Here is a 16,143-nt window from a genome sequence, read left to right on the forward strand (position 1 = left end):
GAACAAACTTTGAAATATTTAGAAAGGCTTTAATTCAGCTAGACTGTTTCTACAGTACTTGTTTCCTAATTTTTTATTCTTTTTTTTATTCTTAAATTCCGTGTGTGATTGCCTGAGATAGGTATATGATCCTCTTGAATTTAGTTTGACAGGAGTTTTCTTGTCTGCTGGCAGATGCGGGGTAGGGAGCAGATGGTAGAATGGAGAGACACTTTTGTAAAGCTTTAACATGCCTGAACAGTCATGAGGCTCGAAAAGAGCATCATAAAGAAAAGGGAGATGGAATGGAAATGCTAGAAGAGGAAAAGGAAAGGTGGAGAAGGCATGGGAAAGAATAATAGGAACCAAAGAGTTAGATTCTGAACAAGAAAAGAAGATGAAGCTGAGAAAGGAGAAAGCATTAAAAAAGGAGAACAGAGATGATAACAGTTGCCAAGTAGCGCAGCTTCTTGCTACATTTGCATTCTTGTCAGGCCACTCTGCAAGTTCTGCATCACTGGGGGATTGCACTCCTTTTGTCCATGTTGACTGTGGTGCTGTGTGTTATGCCCCCACCATCGCTGGGTCAGGTTCTTGAGAGGTCACATCATGGTGGTGCAGCCTGTGCTTCTGCTACCACTAAGACAAAAGAAATAGAAGAAGCAACAAGAAAAAAGTGAGTAAGAACAAAATAATAAGAAACATAGCCCTTGGATTTCTTCCCAGGCAGTTTTTCCTCTGGCCAAGACATTCTTCTCTGCACTCAAACCTCTGCCTCTATCCCTAAATACACTTCAGTTTGAAAAAACTATGTACTATGCCTAAGGAGGTGATCTTCATTGTCCCAGCCCTGCAGGAGAGTCATTGTAGGGGAGGATCCCTCCACAGGCCTGAGAAGTAACCTCTAGGATACAATAGTACTGAAGTGCTTGTCTGCCTGTATTGCTTGATACTTAGTATATTCATCAGGTGCCACAGTTGTGGTCACTTATCTCCTGAACTCAGTTTGGAAAACTTCACAGGCAAGAGTAGGCCCAAGTTGTATTAATACATTTACATTTTTGCAGTAGGAAAGGGAAAAACATAGGACAATTCCAAACTATCTCAGTACTACCTACATATAAACATTTGTAAGCATTTTCAATCAGTTAGCAAGCATTTGCTAAGACTACTATGTATCAACCAGGACTAAGCACTAAGAATACAAAGAAAAATATAAATTTATTAAACACCTACTCTGTGCTAGGCACTATGCTAAGCACTGGTGTATGTTTGTCCTTCGTTGCCAAAGAAGACCATGCCATCAGAGAAATAATGATATGACTTGCACTTGACTTTGTTTTGAATGAGGGAGGGCTGTGCAGGTCACCAGCCCTACTTCTCCTCCAGAGCCATCTGAATCCAGTGACCAGATAGTCATCAGGATGACTGGAGATGACCCAGGATGAGGCAGTTGGGTTTAAGTAACTTGCCAAAGGTCCCTCAGCTAGTGAATGTCAAGTGTCTGAGGTGAGATTTGAACTCAGATCCTCCTGACTCCTGCACTGGTGCTCTATCCACTGCACCACCTAGCTGCCCCTAAGCACTGGTACAAAGAAAGGCAAAGGACAGCTAGCTACTGTTCTCAAGGAGCTCATAGTCTAATGGGAGAAACATCCTGTGAGAAAGCATAAAGCCCCCAGATGGATATTTTTGTGAGGGAAGCAGCAAGAAAAAAAATGTTTAACTGAAGAGTCCATGAAAAGGAGTCATGTGTAAATAAACCTACATAGGTAGGTTGAAGGCACTTAATATGTTGCTGGGAAAGGCTTTACGTATCAAAGGAGTTTGATTGATTTTAGCAATAACGGGAAACCGTTGTGGTCTATTGAACATGAAAGTAACACGATCAAACTTTTGTTTTAGGAATCACACTTTGACAGCTTTGTAAGAGAATGGATTCAAAATGGGAGAGACTTAAGGCAGGAAGAAGAATTAGACATTCATTCAGTTGTACAGATAATAGATGATGAGGGCCTGAACTAGACTTATGGCCATGTGAGTAGAAAGAAGAGGAGGGATGGAAGATATATTTCAGAGGTGAACTGACAAAACCTGACAACTGAATGGATATGTGGAGTGGAGGGTAAGAAGTCCAGTATGACTCCAGTACTGCAAACCTGGGCAACTGGAAGGACAGTCATAACCTTGAAGGGAGTTAGGGGAGTTATCAAGAGGGTTGGATGTTAGATAAAAGATAATGAGTTCTCATTTGAATTTGAGATGACTATAACAGCACTGTTTTCAAGTATAGGTAGTTAGTGATGTGGAACTGAAGCTTAGGCAAGACTCTAGGGCTGGATATGTAGATGTGGAAGTAATAAGAGCTAATGAGGTCACCGTGAGATAGTGTATAGAGAAAAAATAGAAAAGGGTTTAAGACAGAGACAGAGTCTTGGAATAAACACATTATGGGGTGGGATGATGATCAAGTAAAAAGAGAGCCAAGAGAAAGAAGTGTCAAAAAACCCAGAGAGGAGAAATTATCTAGGAGGAAACAGTGGTCTTCATTGTTAATTCATTCATTGTCCTGCAGAGGAAATAGAGAGGGATGCTGATTTTTAAAAGGCCATCGCATTTGGCAGTTGAGATGCATTATTCTGCCTCCTTCCTTTCTTTGGAGAAGTTCCGAGAAGATGTCAGGAGGCTTTGAGTGTTGCACATGCTGTCAGACACAGTCAGAGTGTCCATTGATTTAATGGAATTACGGCTTTCTAGAAACTAACTTTATTACATAGGAAAGACTGACGAGTAGAGGCAAGGATATTTTTGAAACAATGTGATATAAAAACAGGCATCGATAAAACTTTAAATGAGGAGAATTTTATTTTCTTCATGTGTTCAGACTAATAATTGAAAGGCTTTTGCCATCTTTGGTAAGAGAGTATGTGGGAAATTTTTTTAAAATTCTATAGTTTTAATTAATATAGTATCTAAGAATAATCATTTGTTGGTTTTGATTTAGTTAAGCTTTACTACTAGAATGCTAAAATTATCATATTCTTTTTCTATATCCTCATTTTGGGGGATGCCTATGTTTGAGAAGGAGTAAAACAACCCTTGGTAGGTAAGTACTATGCTGCCTACATCTGTTTGGTTCTTTTAAGGGTAAAAAGTATCCCTTATACATAAAAAAAATTGTAACCTGAAGCCAAGAATGAAATTTCATAGTCTCCTTTCACATGAATCAAGTGATTCTGTTTAAATATTTGTGTAGTTTGGATTTGTAGATAGATTTTTAGATCCATCATTTTGAATAATTCATGTCCAATATGTATCTGAAAGGACTTGGTCCTTTAAGTCTATATTTTCTGAATTAGAGCTGTCAAATTTACCACTTCCTTCTTGAACTAGTAGTTCCTTAAAATTTTATCAGATTAAAACTGTAATTTTGGTTTGTATTTTTTTTTTCTTAAATTTATCACAACATATTTTGGAGGACAGAATTTTTGTTCCCTTTTTTATAGTCTTCCAACCCCAATCTATGGTGAGTATATTTTGATTGAGAATATTGTGTAATTGCCTAATTTTCTGTCCATTATAGTTCGAGTGATAGATGTTTCCAATGGAAAAGTTGATGTTGCTGAAAGCTGTCTGGAAGAAACAGGTGGCATAGGAGTAGATATTATCCTAGATGCTGGAGGTTTGTAATCGCTTTAGAACAAATATGCTAAATAAATAGCACTTGTAGTTCTTTTGTTGGTTGAATTTCCAAGATGCTCTTATAAAAATATCTGTGATGATCAAATGTGGGCTCTTGGGATAATGTAGAAGAACAAGAAATAATGAATTAAGAAATTCATTAATTGAAGTCATTTCTCATACTACTTCTGTCAATTTAAAGAACTCATTCACTTAAACTGAGGTCTCCTTTGTTACCAATGAGTATGCTGGTAAATGTTTGACAACTGGCTCTCTTTTATGATTAATCTGCATTATTAACATTTTCTCCATCACTTTGGCAGCCCGTTCAGGCTGGCTCCAGCACACACTTCTGTTATTACTTTCATTTGCATATATTAGAGAAACTTGAATCTCACAAGTGATTATGAATGATATGGGGTTTTTTTCTTATTTCAGAGTAGGACTACTCAGTATTTGTATTTAAACAGACTAATATTTCTCAGGAAGCTAATAAAAGATTAGTCTTCACAAGAAAACTGTAAGCAGGACCAAAATTAATCAAACTTGCTAAGGTTTGCCCCAGGTTCATGGACATCAGCCCAGGTTATTAGTTAAACCGCATCGCCGGGGTATCAGATACTTGATGATTCCAAGACAGGACTGACTGAGACCTTTTCCTCTCACCACTACATACCAAGCTGTAGGAGAGCACAACTTGCCCCCACATCATGAATACCCTCAGGTCTGGTGCTGGTCATTAAAGATTGGCCAGAGTGTTGTGAAGGAAGGAGGATGAACTTGAATGGCTCCGGAGTGACAGGAATTCAACTGACATGTATTTAAGCACAAAAACAGAAATGAAGCGATCCCTGAAATAATGTAACTTACACTGTACACATTTTCTCCAAAAAGAATATGTGCTTGACTCAAGAGTTACGTCTGTTCCTTTTTCACTTACTTGGCTTTAACAAGCAATCATCTTTTCAGAAAAACATTTACTGGCCGACCACTTTCATGTAGGTGCTTAAGTTAGTTGTTATTACACAAACAGTAACCTTCACCATACTCTGTCTAAAGAACAACCAGTTAGGCATTTTTAGTATTTTTCCCATAGCTTAAAAAGTTACTCTTGGAAGACAATGATTTTAAAACTTAGGAAACTGACTTCATTTTTGTTAATATTTATCACCTTTTACAGAAACTATAACTCAAAACACTTTTAAAATTTGAAGTATATGTATATATATTTTCCCCTGATTAAGTTAATGAAAAAGATTTCATTCATTTGGAGACTTAAATGACTGTTTCAGAAAAGGAAATTGGGTTAGAAATTTTGAATTCTCTTTAAAGATTCTGTGTTAGTATGATTGCTGTGGACATCTGTAGTTTCAGACATGAGACCTGCAGACTGCACCAAACCAGGTTAAATATAATTGGGAAATATTGAACAAAATGAATTGAAATACAATTAAATATAGATAATACTACATTTCAAAACTAAGTCCATACATGGCCCACAAGGATCCTTATGTACAATGTAGTAGCCTCATTTTTGTTTCAGTTTGACACCACTGATGTTATAGAATATGAGTTCAGTATTTAAAAATGCAAATTTTTTTTAAACTGATTTCTTAAAGCCATCTATCATGTTAACTTTATGGTTAAATTACCACAGTAAAGTATTTATCATTATGCCTGGCTTACTTTTCAAAAGTATATAGATTTTCACATTTAAGTTCATCAATATTTAGAATTAGTTATTCATTTTACAATTATAATGTCCAGTTTTTACACAGAAAATTTAATTTTAAAGTTTTAGAAACAAAATGCCTTTTTTTCTGAATTGAAAATCTTTGTTATTGCTATGTTTTAAAAACAGGAATGAAGCAATTTTTTGAGAAATAAATGATTATATGCAAATGAATATTAAATGTTTTTTCTTTCCTATTACTTCGGGAAGTGAGATTGTATAGTAAAGATGACGAGCCTACTTTAAAATCACAACTACTACCACACAAGCATGATATCATCACACTTCTTGGTGTTGGAGGCCACTGGGTAACCACAGAAGAAAATCTTCAGGTAATAAACACCACAAACTTTAGCAGTGCCTTTAACAGGGGGATTTAATTAGTATAGAACAGTATCCTCAGAAGTTCAGACTCACTGATAGGTCTTTATAAACATGTTTTGTTTTCTTACGTCTAAATTCTAGAATGTTTTTTAAAGAAATGTTGTTTTATGGACAGCTAGGTGGAGCAGTGGATAGAGCATAGACCCTGGAGTCAGGAGAACCTGAGTTCAAATTTGGCCTCAGACACTGTGTGACCTTGGGCAAGTCACTCCAATTGCCTCCCCTTCCCCCTACAAAAAAAAAAAAGTGATGTAGTTTTATCACTTTCAACTACATTTGGTACCCAAGACTAAATGAAATGTTACAGTGTAACTTAATAAAATTTTATAATTACTTGGATATATATTTGTAATTAGCATATCAATGATTTGGAAATACTGACTTCTGAAGGAATTGAAGTTTGTTTCTTAAAAAAAGTTTTTTCTCCTAAGATTTTCTCCAGGAAATCTTATTTATGCTCTCAGCTTATTTAACTTAATCTTTTATGCAGTACAAATGTAAACTTTATCTTTATTCAATTATCACCAATCCCTAGTGCAAATAAAAGTAATGAGATTTTTATGTGTGTATGTATGTGCATATGTATGTATATGTACTAACAAATGTTACTTTACAGTAATATAATTGAAACAAAACATTTAACATAGGAGTGATACAACCAACAAGTGTTTTATATGTGTCATTCTTTCACACTGAGCAGATTGATTTTTGAAACTGTTCCTATAAGCTAATAAAATTTTGTCAGTGGAGACCTAGCAGCATTTTTGTAATCTTATATCATTCTAATCTTGTTGTTCAATAATGTCTGATTCTTCATGACCTTGGCAAAGATACTGGAGTGGAGATTAAAATTAGTGACTTGTCCAGGGTCATACAGCTAGTGAGGATCTGGGGCCAGATCTGAGCTCAGGTATTCCTGACTGCAGGCCAAGTGCTGTACACGGAACCATCCAGCGGTCTCTTAATGTAGGAAATGTCAAATCATTTTGTATTCTTGGATTTAATGGGGGGGGGGAACACACACACACGCACACACTTTTTTTCCTCTTGTGTCATCCATTATCAAAAGGAACATGCTAATTGGTTTTGATTGGGACATTGTTTTGTAACTGTCACAAATACAAAAACAGGCAAATATTAACTTTTTAAATATAAGACATAAGCATAAATAATAATATAAATATATCATCAACAAATTAATCAGCTCTCTGTTGATCAACTCAGAATGATTTAATTAATATTTCTACATTTTATTAAAGTTGGATCCTCCAGACAGCCGCTGCCTTTTCCTTAAGGGAGCCACAGTTTCTTTCCTCAATGATGAAGTCTGGAATTTGTCTAATGTGCAACAAGGAAAGTATCTTTATATCCTTTTTTAGTGAATTGAGACTCCAATGTGAGATGTTTTGTAAAAGCTACATTCTGAGAGGAAGACTGATATTCTTAACAATACAGGCATATCACATGGAATTTTGCTTCAACCTAGGCAGTTATTTATACGTTATAACCAGATTAGGTTGTAATTTCATTTGCTCTATTGCCTATTCACAGCACGGTTTCTGTGGACCAAATTCATTTTCATTCAATATTTACAAATATAGAAAAAACACGGGGACCATAGCCTATTACAGTGTTGTTCTATCCTCAGGGACCTTAATTTCTCTAGTTGGACACAACATGTATATATATAGGTATATACAAAATTAGGGAATGGGGTACAGCACTAGCAGTTGAGGGGAGAGATGTCAAGAAAGGCTCATGTAGAGGTAACATTTGAAATGAATTTGTTTGAAGGAAAGTAGGGCCTTTTAAGCAGAGGTGAGAAGGGTTTCCATTCTAGACCTGGGTGACAGCGTGCAGGCAAGGAGATGGAAAATTAAATGTCTTGTAGAATGAACGACAAGTTTGGGTAGACCAAAGATCAGATGAAAGAGGATAAAGTATAGTAAGTAACTTAGGCTGTGAAGGCCTTTGAATGCTATCCAAAGGAGTTTGGATTAGAACATAAAGGAAATAGGAAAGCACTAAAGTTCATTGGGCAGGAAAATGACGTAGTCACACCTTTGCTGTTAAAAAATATCATTTTGGCAGTTGGGTGGAGAATAGACTGGAGAAGGGAAAAACCTTGTGACAAAAAAACCAGTTAGGAAACTATTGCAATATTCTATATAGGAAATAAAGAAGGCCAGAATTAGGATGATTGCCCTGTCATTGAAGGGAAAGGTGATGTATTTGAGAGATGTTGTGAAGAATTGACTGGACTTGGCAAGTTATTGGTTACATGGGGTAAAGGCAAGTGTAGCATGAAAGAACCTGGGTAACTGGAAGAACAATGGTTCATTTGATACAGATAGTATCACAACTTAAAAACATCGATGTTCATTTTAAAATATTTGTATAGAATCTTAGAACAATTAACTAAAGAAAATCTACCTTTGTTGACCCTGTTTGTTTTTGTAAAATGAAATTAATTTTAAAATATCACTGAGTTCAGAAAATACTTTTATTAATTTAACTCTTTTTGAGCTCACCTTTTCAACTCTTCAAAACTTATTTTCAGCAACACAAATGATGAAAAATAGGACAACTAAATAATAGTATAATTATCAGATGAAATATTGCTATTAAAATGACAATTACATAGCCTCTATTAACACATGAAAATTAAAAATGACATACCAAGTAAAAAAAAGCAGAAAATGAAAATCTATACAAACTGATTCAGCTTTGTAAAAATATATACAGTAGTTCTATATTAGGGATTAAAAGAAAAAAATAAAGCAATACAGTCAGGTTGTTGGGCTTCTTCTCATAAAGTTGCTCAAGTTCCTAATCTTTTTTTAAGTGCTTTTTTCTCATGTAAGACAAATATACATTTTCCCATTATTTTAGCATTTTATAGTTTATAATGCACTTTCCTCATCATAATTCTTATAGGTAGATAGAAGTATTATTACCATTACAAATAAAGAAATTATTTACATTAAACTATTGTTTAAGTAGTTCTTTAATAAAGAAACTTGCCCAAAGCAACACAAAATTACTAAATATAAGTACCAATAACTCAAATGCAAATATGTTGATTCCAGGTCCACTATGTTACAATGCTTTTCCTATCAACAGAATTTTCATTCCTCTCTTAATAGCTGAAAGTAAGTAGGAAGTTGTCTATTATTTTTTCCAAGTACAGGCGATTAAAGCTTAAAACTGGAATACACTATATATCTAATGCCATTTTTGATCCTCTAAGAGTAATAAATTGTGTGGCTCTAAATACAAGCCAGACATTTTCCCCAGCAACTGCTTTGTAAAACACCTCCATGTAGTTTACCCAGTGCAATTTTTCAATGTGTTATCTACATTTTTTTTCTTTCAAAGATAATTTCATTTTATGGATGTAGCCTATATTTAGGGATGACATAGGTATAGACAGAAGCATATTATATTGTATTATATAACAGAACTGGAGGGTTTTTTTGTTAACTTACAGCTATTAAAGGTTATTTTGTTTGTTGCCTCTTCAGCAGGACAACTCAACAAACATTTGTTAATCTCCTATGCTCAAAACACTGTGTTGGAAACTCAGAGTAACAAAGGCAAAAATTAAAATGCCATTGAGCCCTAGGAGCTTACATTCTGCTAGGTGGATACAGCACTTACACAGATTAGTAAATGCAATGTAAAATGAGGAGGCAGAACTGACAGACGATTGGAACCAAAAAGGCTTGATCAGTCTATTGTACTCTATCTCCCCCATAAATAAACTAAAAACTAGAAAAGAAAAACTGGAGGAGGGAGCTGGATCCCTGTTTTATTGCTTTCATTTCCTCACAATGCTCAGCCCTTTACATTCTGTTTCCCACCACATCACTCTCCTAAGTTCCCTGTGATCTCCAAGTTGCCAGACCCAGTAACCGTTCCACAATCTTTATCTTTTGACAGCTCTGCAGCATTGGGCACTGCTGATGGTTATCTCCTTCTGAATACTTTGTCCTTTCTAAGTTTTCATAACTCCTGGTTCTGCTACTTGTCTGACTGCTTAGTATCTCTCTCCTTTACTCAATCGTCCTCCAAGTTTCTGTCCTATATTCTCTTTCTATACTCTTTCTCTTGACATTCTCATTAGTGTTCTTAGGTTCATTTCTATTCAAGTGGCTCTTATCTAGGTATCCATCACTCAGCTCTATCCTGGATTCCAGACCTGCATTACTCATTACTTCTTCCTTATTGGACATCTTTAACCCCATGTCCTATGGACATCTCAAATTTAGCATGTCCAAAGCAGAGTTAAATCCTCCAAAACCCAGCTCTCTTCTGAACTTTCTTATTTCTGTCAAAAGTACCACCATCCTTGCAGTCTCCTTGGTTCCACAGCTACAGTCAACCTTCACCCCTCACTTTTCACATTCAGTTGCTAAGTCTTATTGATTTTAAGTCCACAGTATCTCACATCCATCTCCTTCTGTCTACTCAATCTTAACCTTTTTTGTGTGTCATAGAACTTTTTGGCAGTCTTGTGAAGCCATATACCTTATTTCAGAATAATGTTTTAAAATGCATAAAACAAATACTAGGATTACAAAGAAAACCAATTGTATTTACATAAAAATGTAGGTTTTTTTCCATCCAGGTTCATAGACACTCTGAAATCTATCTGTAGACTCCAGGTTATAAATCCTTCTACTCATACCAAAAAAACCCTAACTCAGGCTCTCATTTTCTCCTGCTTGGAGCCTTCTAATTGGTTTTACTGCCTCAAGTCTCTCCCCTCTTCCAATCCATTTTCCATACAGCTGCCAAAGTAATCTTCCTAAAGCACACTTCTGACCATGTCCCTTCCCTGCTCAGTGAACTCCAATGACAATGTATTCCATCAGATACAAGTTCCTCTCTTTGGCATTCAGTGACCTTCACTATCTTTCCAGATCTTTAAGATTACTCCCTTATACAAACCATCCAGTTGTGATTTGCATATAATATTCCATCTCTTATCTCCTTTTTATTGGTTATCACCCATTCCTGGAATATGCTCCCTCCAGCCTTGTAGAACTTCTTAACTTTCTTAGAATTTCTTCAGCCCAGCTAAAGTTACCACATGAGACATGAGAGGTTTCCTGATGTGACTAGCTTATGGTGCTTCTCCAAAAAATTACTTTGTATTTACTTATACATGTTGTCTCTCCTCACAAGATAGACAAGAACTGTTTAATTTTTGCCTTTATGTCCTCACCTAGGGTGTTTAATAAGATGTTTGTTGATTGAGTGAAATAAAGTTATACCTTCTTTATTTTTGTAATGCAGTACAGATTGTAAAATGCTAATGAATATTTTAATTATTAAATTTTTATTTATTTTTATTTTTGTATCTCCTTTATTTTTGACTATATCTCTTCATGCTTCCCTACCAAGCAAGCCATCCCTCTTCTAAAGAAAAAGCAGTTCATCAAAACTAACCAACACCTCATCTGGTTATGCTATATATGCATCAGTATATATAATATTCCACACCCATATTTCCCATCCTCTACAAAGAAGAGAAAGAGATTAATTTTCTCATCTTTTCTCTGGGCCCAGCTTGGTGATTCCAATCTGTGGTTTCATTCTTTTGTTTTTTGCATTTGTGTTTTTGTAGTGTGTATATTATTTTACTGTTTATGCTTTCTTTCCTGCATCAGTTCATATCAGTATTCTCATGCTTCCCTTAACTCTTCATATTTGTTGATCTTAAAGCACAGCTGAATCATTCCCTTGCATTCAAGCACCATAATTTATTAGTTATTCCTCAGTTGATGGGCAACATCTTTGTAGTATTTGCTGCTACAAAAAAAAAATGTTGGTGTAAACGTTTTAGACACTTATTAAGTAAAATTCCAAATTCATTTCCAGAATAGTTGGATCACTGCATAGCTCAGAGAGGATTAGTGTGCCTGAATTGCTAAGTTATTTTCAAGATCACTGAAACATAGAAAGATAAGGATTAAGTTACTAATTTTCTTTGTATGTTAGCTATGTTACTAATACTCTTGAGGAAAGTAAAATTTTGTTACATATTTGTTTACACACTATGTAACCCAAAATATAACTCTTGGCATAAGGAAGAAGTAAGAAATAAGCATTATATTTGATTAGAAGTCTTATTATATAGTCCTTTATCATGAGCAACATGTTATTACTAAAATTATTCAGTACTAATAAGTGATTGAGAAGAAAACTATAGGATGGACCCTCAGCCACATCTCTTTAAGTAGAATGAAAGGAGAAACTACATTTAATGCCATAGACTGACTCTAAATGGGTTAATGTGCCTTGTAAAACTTCTCTGAACTCTGTGTATTCTGCAGGACTACCTACAGCCTTATCCTTTAGTAAATTACACACCTGGTATCATCCATTCTCCATCTCAAAATAATTCTAGCAAACCCTGTCTATTATAGGTAACACTGTCTATATTTGACAGGGTCTGGAGACTTTGATAAAGTAAGGACCTTGTTATCAATGGTTATACCTTTGTGTAAGCACAGATACCATTCCTGATACTATAGTCCTTAGCCTACTTGTGTTAAATAAATGGAGTATACTCTAGGATTTAAACACCATGAGCAGACATTCAGCAATTAACCAACAAGCATATCAGGTGTGTAGTATATATGCCAGGCACTGTGCTATGTACTTGGGCTCCAGAAACAAAAATTAAATAGCCCCTGCCCTAAGGGAGCTTACATTCAACTGAGGAAAAACAACTTATGTATAAATAAGTGTACATGATACTAGAAAACTGGGAGAGAGGGAACTAGCAATTGATTCTTTATCCTTGGGAAATAATAGAGGGAAGGCATTGGAATTAAGAGGAGTTGGAAAGTGAGGAACAGCAAGTTTAGGGCAGGTTGTTAGTCGTGAAAGGTTTTAAATGTCAAACAGGAGCTTATATTTGACTTTAGAGTTAATAAAGAGCCACTGGAATTATTATTCAATTGGTGAGTAACGTGGGCAGACATGCTGGATGGGTTGAAGAGGGAAGTCTTATTATATCAATCCAGAGGAAAGGTGTTGAAGACCTATAGCATCCATATAAGTAAAGAGAGAGGGACAGATCTGAGAGAGATTGTGGAACTACGAGTTTTGGCAACTGATTTAACATTTGGGGTAAGGGTGAATGAAGGATAACTCTAAAACTGCAAACCTGAATGACCAGGAGGATGGAAATACTCTTAACAACTAATCAACACAGTAATCATGTATATCTCATTCGTCAGTCTCCCTGTTAAGGTCATCAGTTTGAAGTAATGTAAAGATTCATCACTGTTTTTTATCAGAGTTCTGAAGTCTTTAAAAATTGTTTTATTTTACATCATTTACTAGTAACAGAAATTATTTTCCCGGTTCTGCTTATTTCCCTCCACATCAGTTCACACAAGGCTTCCAGGGTTTCTCCAGACCCATTTTTCTTCTCATTTCTTAATATTCCATTATGTTATTATATCATCATTTATTTAGCTATATCCCACTGATGAGTACACATTGTTTCCATCCTTTGCCAAAACAAAAAGTACTTATATAAATATCTTTGTGAATATGAATCCTTTCCCTTTGTCTTTGACTTTTTTGTGTATATGCCCAATATTGGTATCACCATATCAAAGGATATACACCAAGTTAAGTAACCTTTGGGATATAGTTACAAAATTGCTTTCCATTATGGTTGGACCAATTCATAGCTCTACCAGCTGTTCATCAGTGTGCTTTTTTTTCTCACAGATCTTCCATTACTTACCATTTTACTGTTCTGCCATCTTTGCTAATATGATGGTTATAAGATGGAACCTTAGAGTTGTTTTAATTTGCATTTTTTATTAGTGACCAAGAACATTTTTGCATATGACTGTTGATAGCTTGGCATTCTTCTTTTGAAAACTGCCTTCCTTTAACCTTTCCTCTATTGAAAAACATGTCCTGACCTTTTTAAAAATCAATTTACTATATTAGATATACCAGATCAGACCTTTGTCAGGTAAGTTTGCTGCAAATATTTTTCTCACTTAGCTGTTTTGCATTGAATTCTGAAGGTGAAATAGCATGCCCCTATCTGTTTCAGATTTTCTAAATATCCATTACTACTACTTCACAATTCTCTCTTAGCACTTTTGCCAATGAAATTTTTCTTTCAGGGGCTTCATTATTTCAGTGTGACTAATTATATATTTGGGAGAATAGCTCAAGTCATTACACCAGGTGATAAATGGTAAACGTATATGAACAGACTTTGAGAGGAATCCAAACTATCAATAGTCATCTGAAAAAAAAATGCTCCCCATCAGTAATATTTAGAGAAATGCAAATTGAAGCAACTGGGAGGTTCCACCGCTTGCTTACCATCAGGCTGACAATGTTGACAAAAAAAGAAGATGACAAATATTGGAAGGCCTAAGGACAAAAGGCACGTTAATTCTGTCAGTGTAGGTGTGAACTGGTCTAGCCACTCTGAAAAGCAATTTGGAAACTATACGCAAAAAATTAATCTGGAAGGGTCAATAGAATTGATGGGTGAAATCTACTTTGTGATTACCCATCATTTGGGAAGTCACTAAACAGATTAGGGCATGTGACTCTAAGGTCATATAAAATTACCAAGAGGAAGGTTTCAGAAAAACCTTCCTTGTATGAATTAATGCAGGGTAAAGTAAACAGAACAACTTTTACAGTAATAATAATGTAATAATGCGCCGCTTTGAAAAATTTAAAAATTCTGATCGCCATAATGACCAACCGCGCTTCCGAAGGAGAGATGATCAATAAGTAAGAGCTAAATACACCAAGGGAGACACATTTTGGAAGCTGGGCATCCTGGAGACTCGTCTTGCTTGACCATCCATAATTGGTACAATGGTTTTGTTTTTCTTTTTCCCCATTAGGGCTAAGGGATGGAAATTTTAAGAAAGTAAATGCTTGTTAATTGAACGTATATATTTTAAAAGTTGCTCCAAGTGTAAGGAAAAAAAAGATTGAGAACAAAGCTAAAAGGACAAGCCAGGCGTCTGTTACCTCTTAGCTACCGAACGGTGTCTTCCCATATCCTGCCCATCGTTTGCGCATTGCTAACTTAACGCACCTTCCAGCTACGCATCTTGAAAGATGTCATGGAGAAGCTGTCCAGTGGCGTTTTCAGGTAAGGCGTGTAAGTAAAATACCGGAATACTTTCCTTCTCCGGGTGATTGTCTTTTGAATGATCTAAATGTTCGTGGTTTGACGTTGAAATTCTTGCCCCTTAAGCTGAACGGTTCGTTGGTAAGTGTTGGCTTTACTTTTTAAAACAATGACTTGTATGGTCCTAAGACCGGGGTCTTTCTCCATCGCTCGCCGCTAGAGAAGACCCAAGGGCTGTGGCAGGCAAAGCGGGCTGGGGAGTTCTTCTGGGACACACTGTCAGAAGGAGGGGGCTCCAGCCCTCGTCCCTTAACAAAACCCGGAAGTGAAAGTGGTGTCCCCATGGAACCTGGGCAAGGCCCGGTTTGACCGCGCTGCTTAAAGTCGTGGGCCAAGCTGGTGGCAGCTTTAGACTGCCCCTCATCGGCGCTTTTCTCTTCACTTTGTACGTAAACCGGACGCTGCTAATGAACTCGTTCTCCTTTAGACCCCTTTTGGACGAGCCCGTGCCACCGTACGACGCCAAAATCTCCATGGAAATTGTTCAGAAAAACCAAGCAAGAAAGAAACAAGTCATCCAGTTCTGAAGTACTACTTCCTGCTGAGACCGGAAGCTGAAAGCTCTATGCTGTATTCGGAAAGTAAACGATTGTGCAAACGTTCCACACATTTTAGATGGTTCTTTAACGTTGTTCAGACACCTTCCCACCCCCAGTGCGTTGCGGAAGGCCTGTTTGGGAAGCTGTAGGTCGGGCAGGTAAGCGCGGCGGGAACCTCTAGGAGAAAGGCTGAACGAGGGCCGCGCCCCCCCCCCCCCCGCAGCGCACCGCCCCCCGCAGGGCCCTTCCCCGCAGCACACCGCCCCCGCAGGGCCCCTCCCCGCAGCGCCCCGCTATGCACGCACAAAATCTAGGCCTGCCACCCGGCCCCGCTACATTCTGTGGCGTCACGGAACGTTCTCGGTTCTTGTCCTTCCTGTCCGTCCAGCCCCGAGCTCGGGACGCTGACTACCGGATCCGGCCAGGACGGCTCTGCGGATCCATGAGAACCCAGATAGATCTCAGGCCTCACGGTGGCGGCCTCGGTCCTGACGCAGACCTGCGCCTTTCTGGGGAAGGTCCCATCCTCCGAGCCGTGGCTGGGGGTCAGAGGGGTGGAGATGGGGGCGCGCTGGATCCGGGGGGAGGGCTCTTCAGTAAGCTGGAGATGGACCAGGTCAACAACT

At 37.1% G+C, this 16,143-nt stretch overlaps 1 protein-coding gene and 1 long non-coding RNA gene across 6 annotated transcripts in view; one reads left to right on the forward strand and one right to left on the reverse strand.

The window, feature by feature from the left end:
• CRYZL1 (crystallin zeta like 1) overlaps positions 1 to 16,042 on the forward strand; it is a 53,029-nt gene extending 36,987 nt beyond the window's left edge. Inside the window, exons 9-15 of one of the 5 annotated variants that reach the window (XM_072616865.1) lie at positions 3,065 to 3,085; positions 3,563 to 3,661; positions 5,603 to 5,724; positions 7,036 to 7,141; positions 14,890 to 14,948; positions 15,406 to 15,675; positions 15,906 to 16,042. In XM_072616865.1, coding sequence (XP_072472966.1) covers positions 3,065 to 3,085; positions 3,563 to 3,661; positions 5,603 to 5,724; positions 7,036 to 7,141; positions 14,890 to 14,948; positions 15,406 to 15,666 — 668 coding nt within the window. In that variant the 3' untranslated portion in view covers positions 15,667 to 15,675; positions 15,906 to 16,042. Of the gene's footprint in view, positions 1 to 3,064; positions 3,086 to 3,562; positions 3,662 to 5,602; positions 5,725 to 7,035; positions 7,142 to 14,889; positions 14,949 to 15,405; positions 15,676 to 15,905 lie in introns of those variants that run through there. The other 4 variants (XM_072616868.1, XM_072616866.1, XM_072616869.1 and 1 more) reach the window with 4 other exon arrangements.
• LOC140508938 (uncharacterized) lies at positions 156 to 14,945 on the reverse strand. Its single transcript, XR_011968538.1, has 2 exons — positions 14,816 to 14,945; positions 156 to 618 (listed from the first exon to the last, which is right to left on the reverse strand). It is a non-coding gene; the product is annotated as an uncharacterized lncRNA (long non-coding RNA).
• Positions 16,043 to 16,143: the final 101 nt, after the last annotated feature.

The sequence above is a fragment of the Notamacropus eugenii genome, chromosome 5 (assembly GCF_028372415.1).
Source record: "Notamacropus eugenii isolate mMacEug1 chromosome 5, mMacEug1.pri_v2, whole genome shotgun sequence".
Lineage (NCBI taxonomy): Eukaryota > Metazoa > Chordata > Mammalia > Diprotodontia > Macropodidae > Notamacropus > Notamacropus eugenii.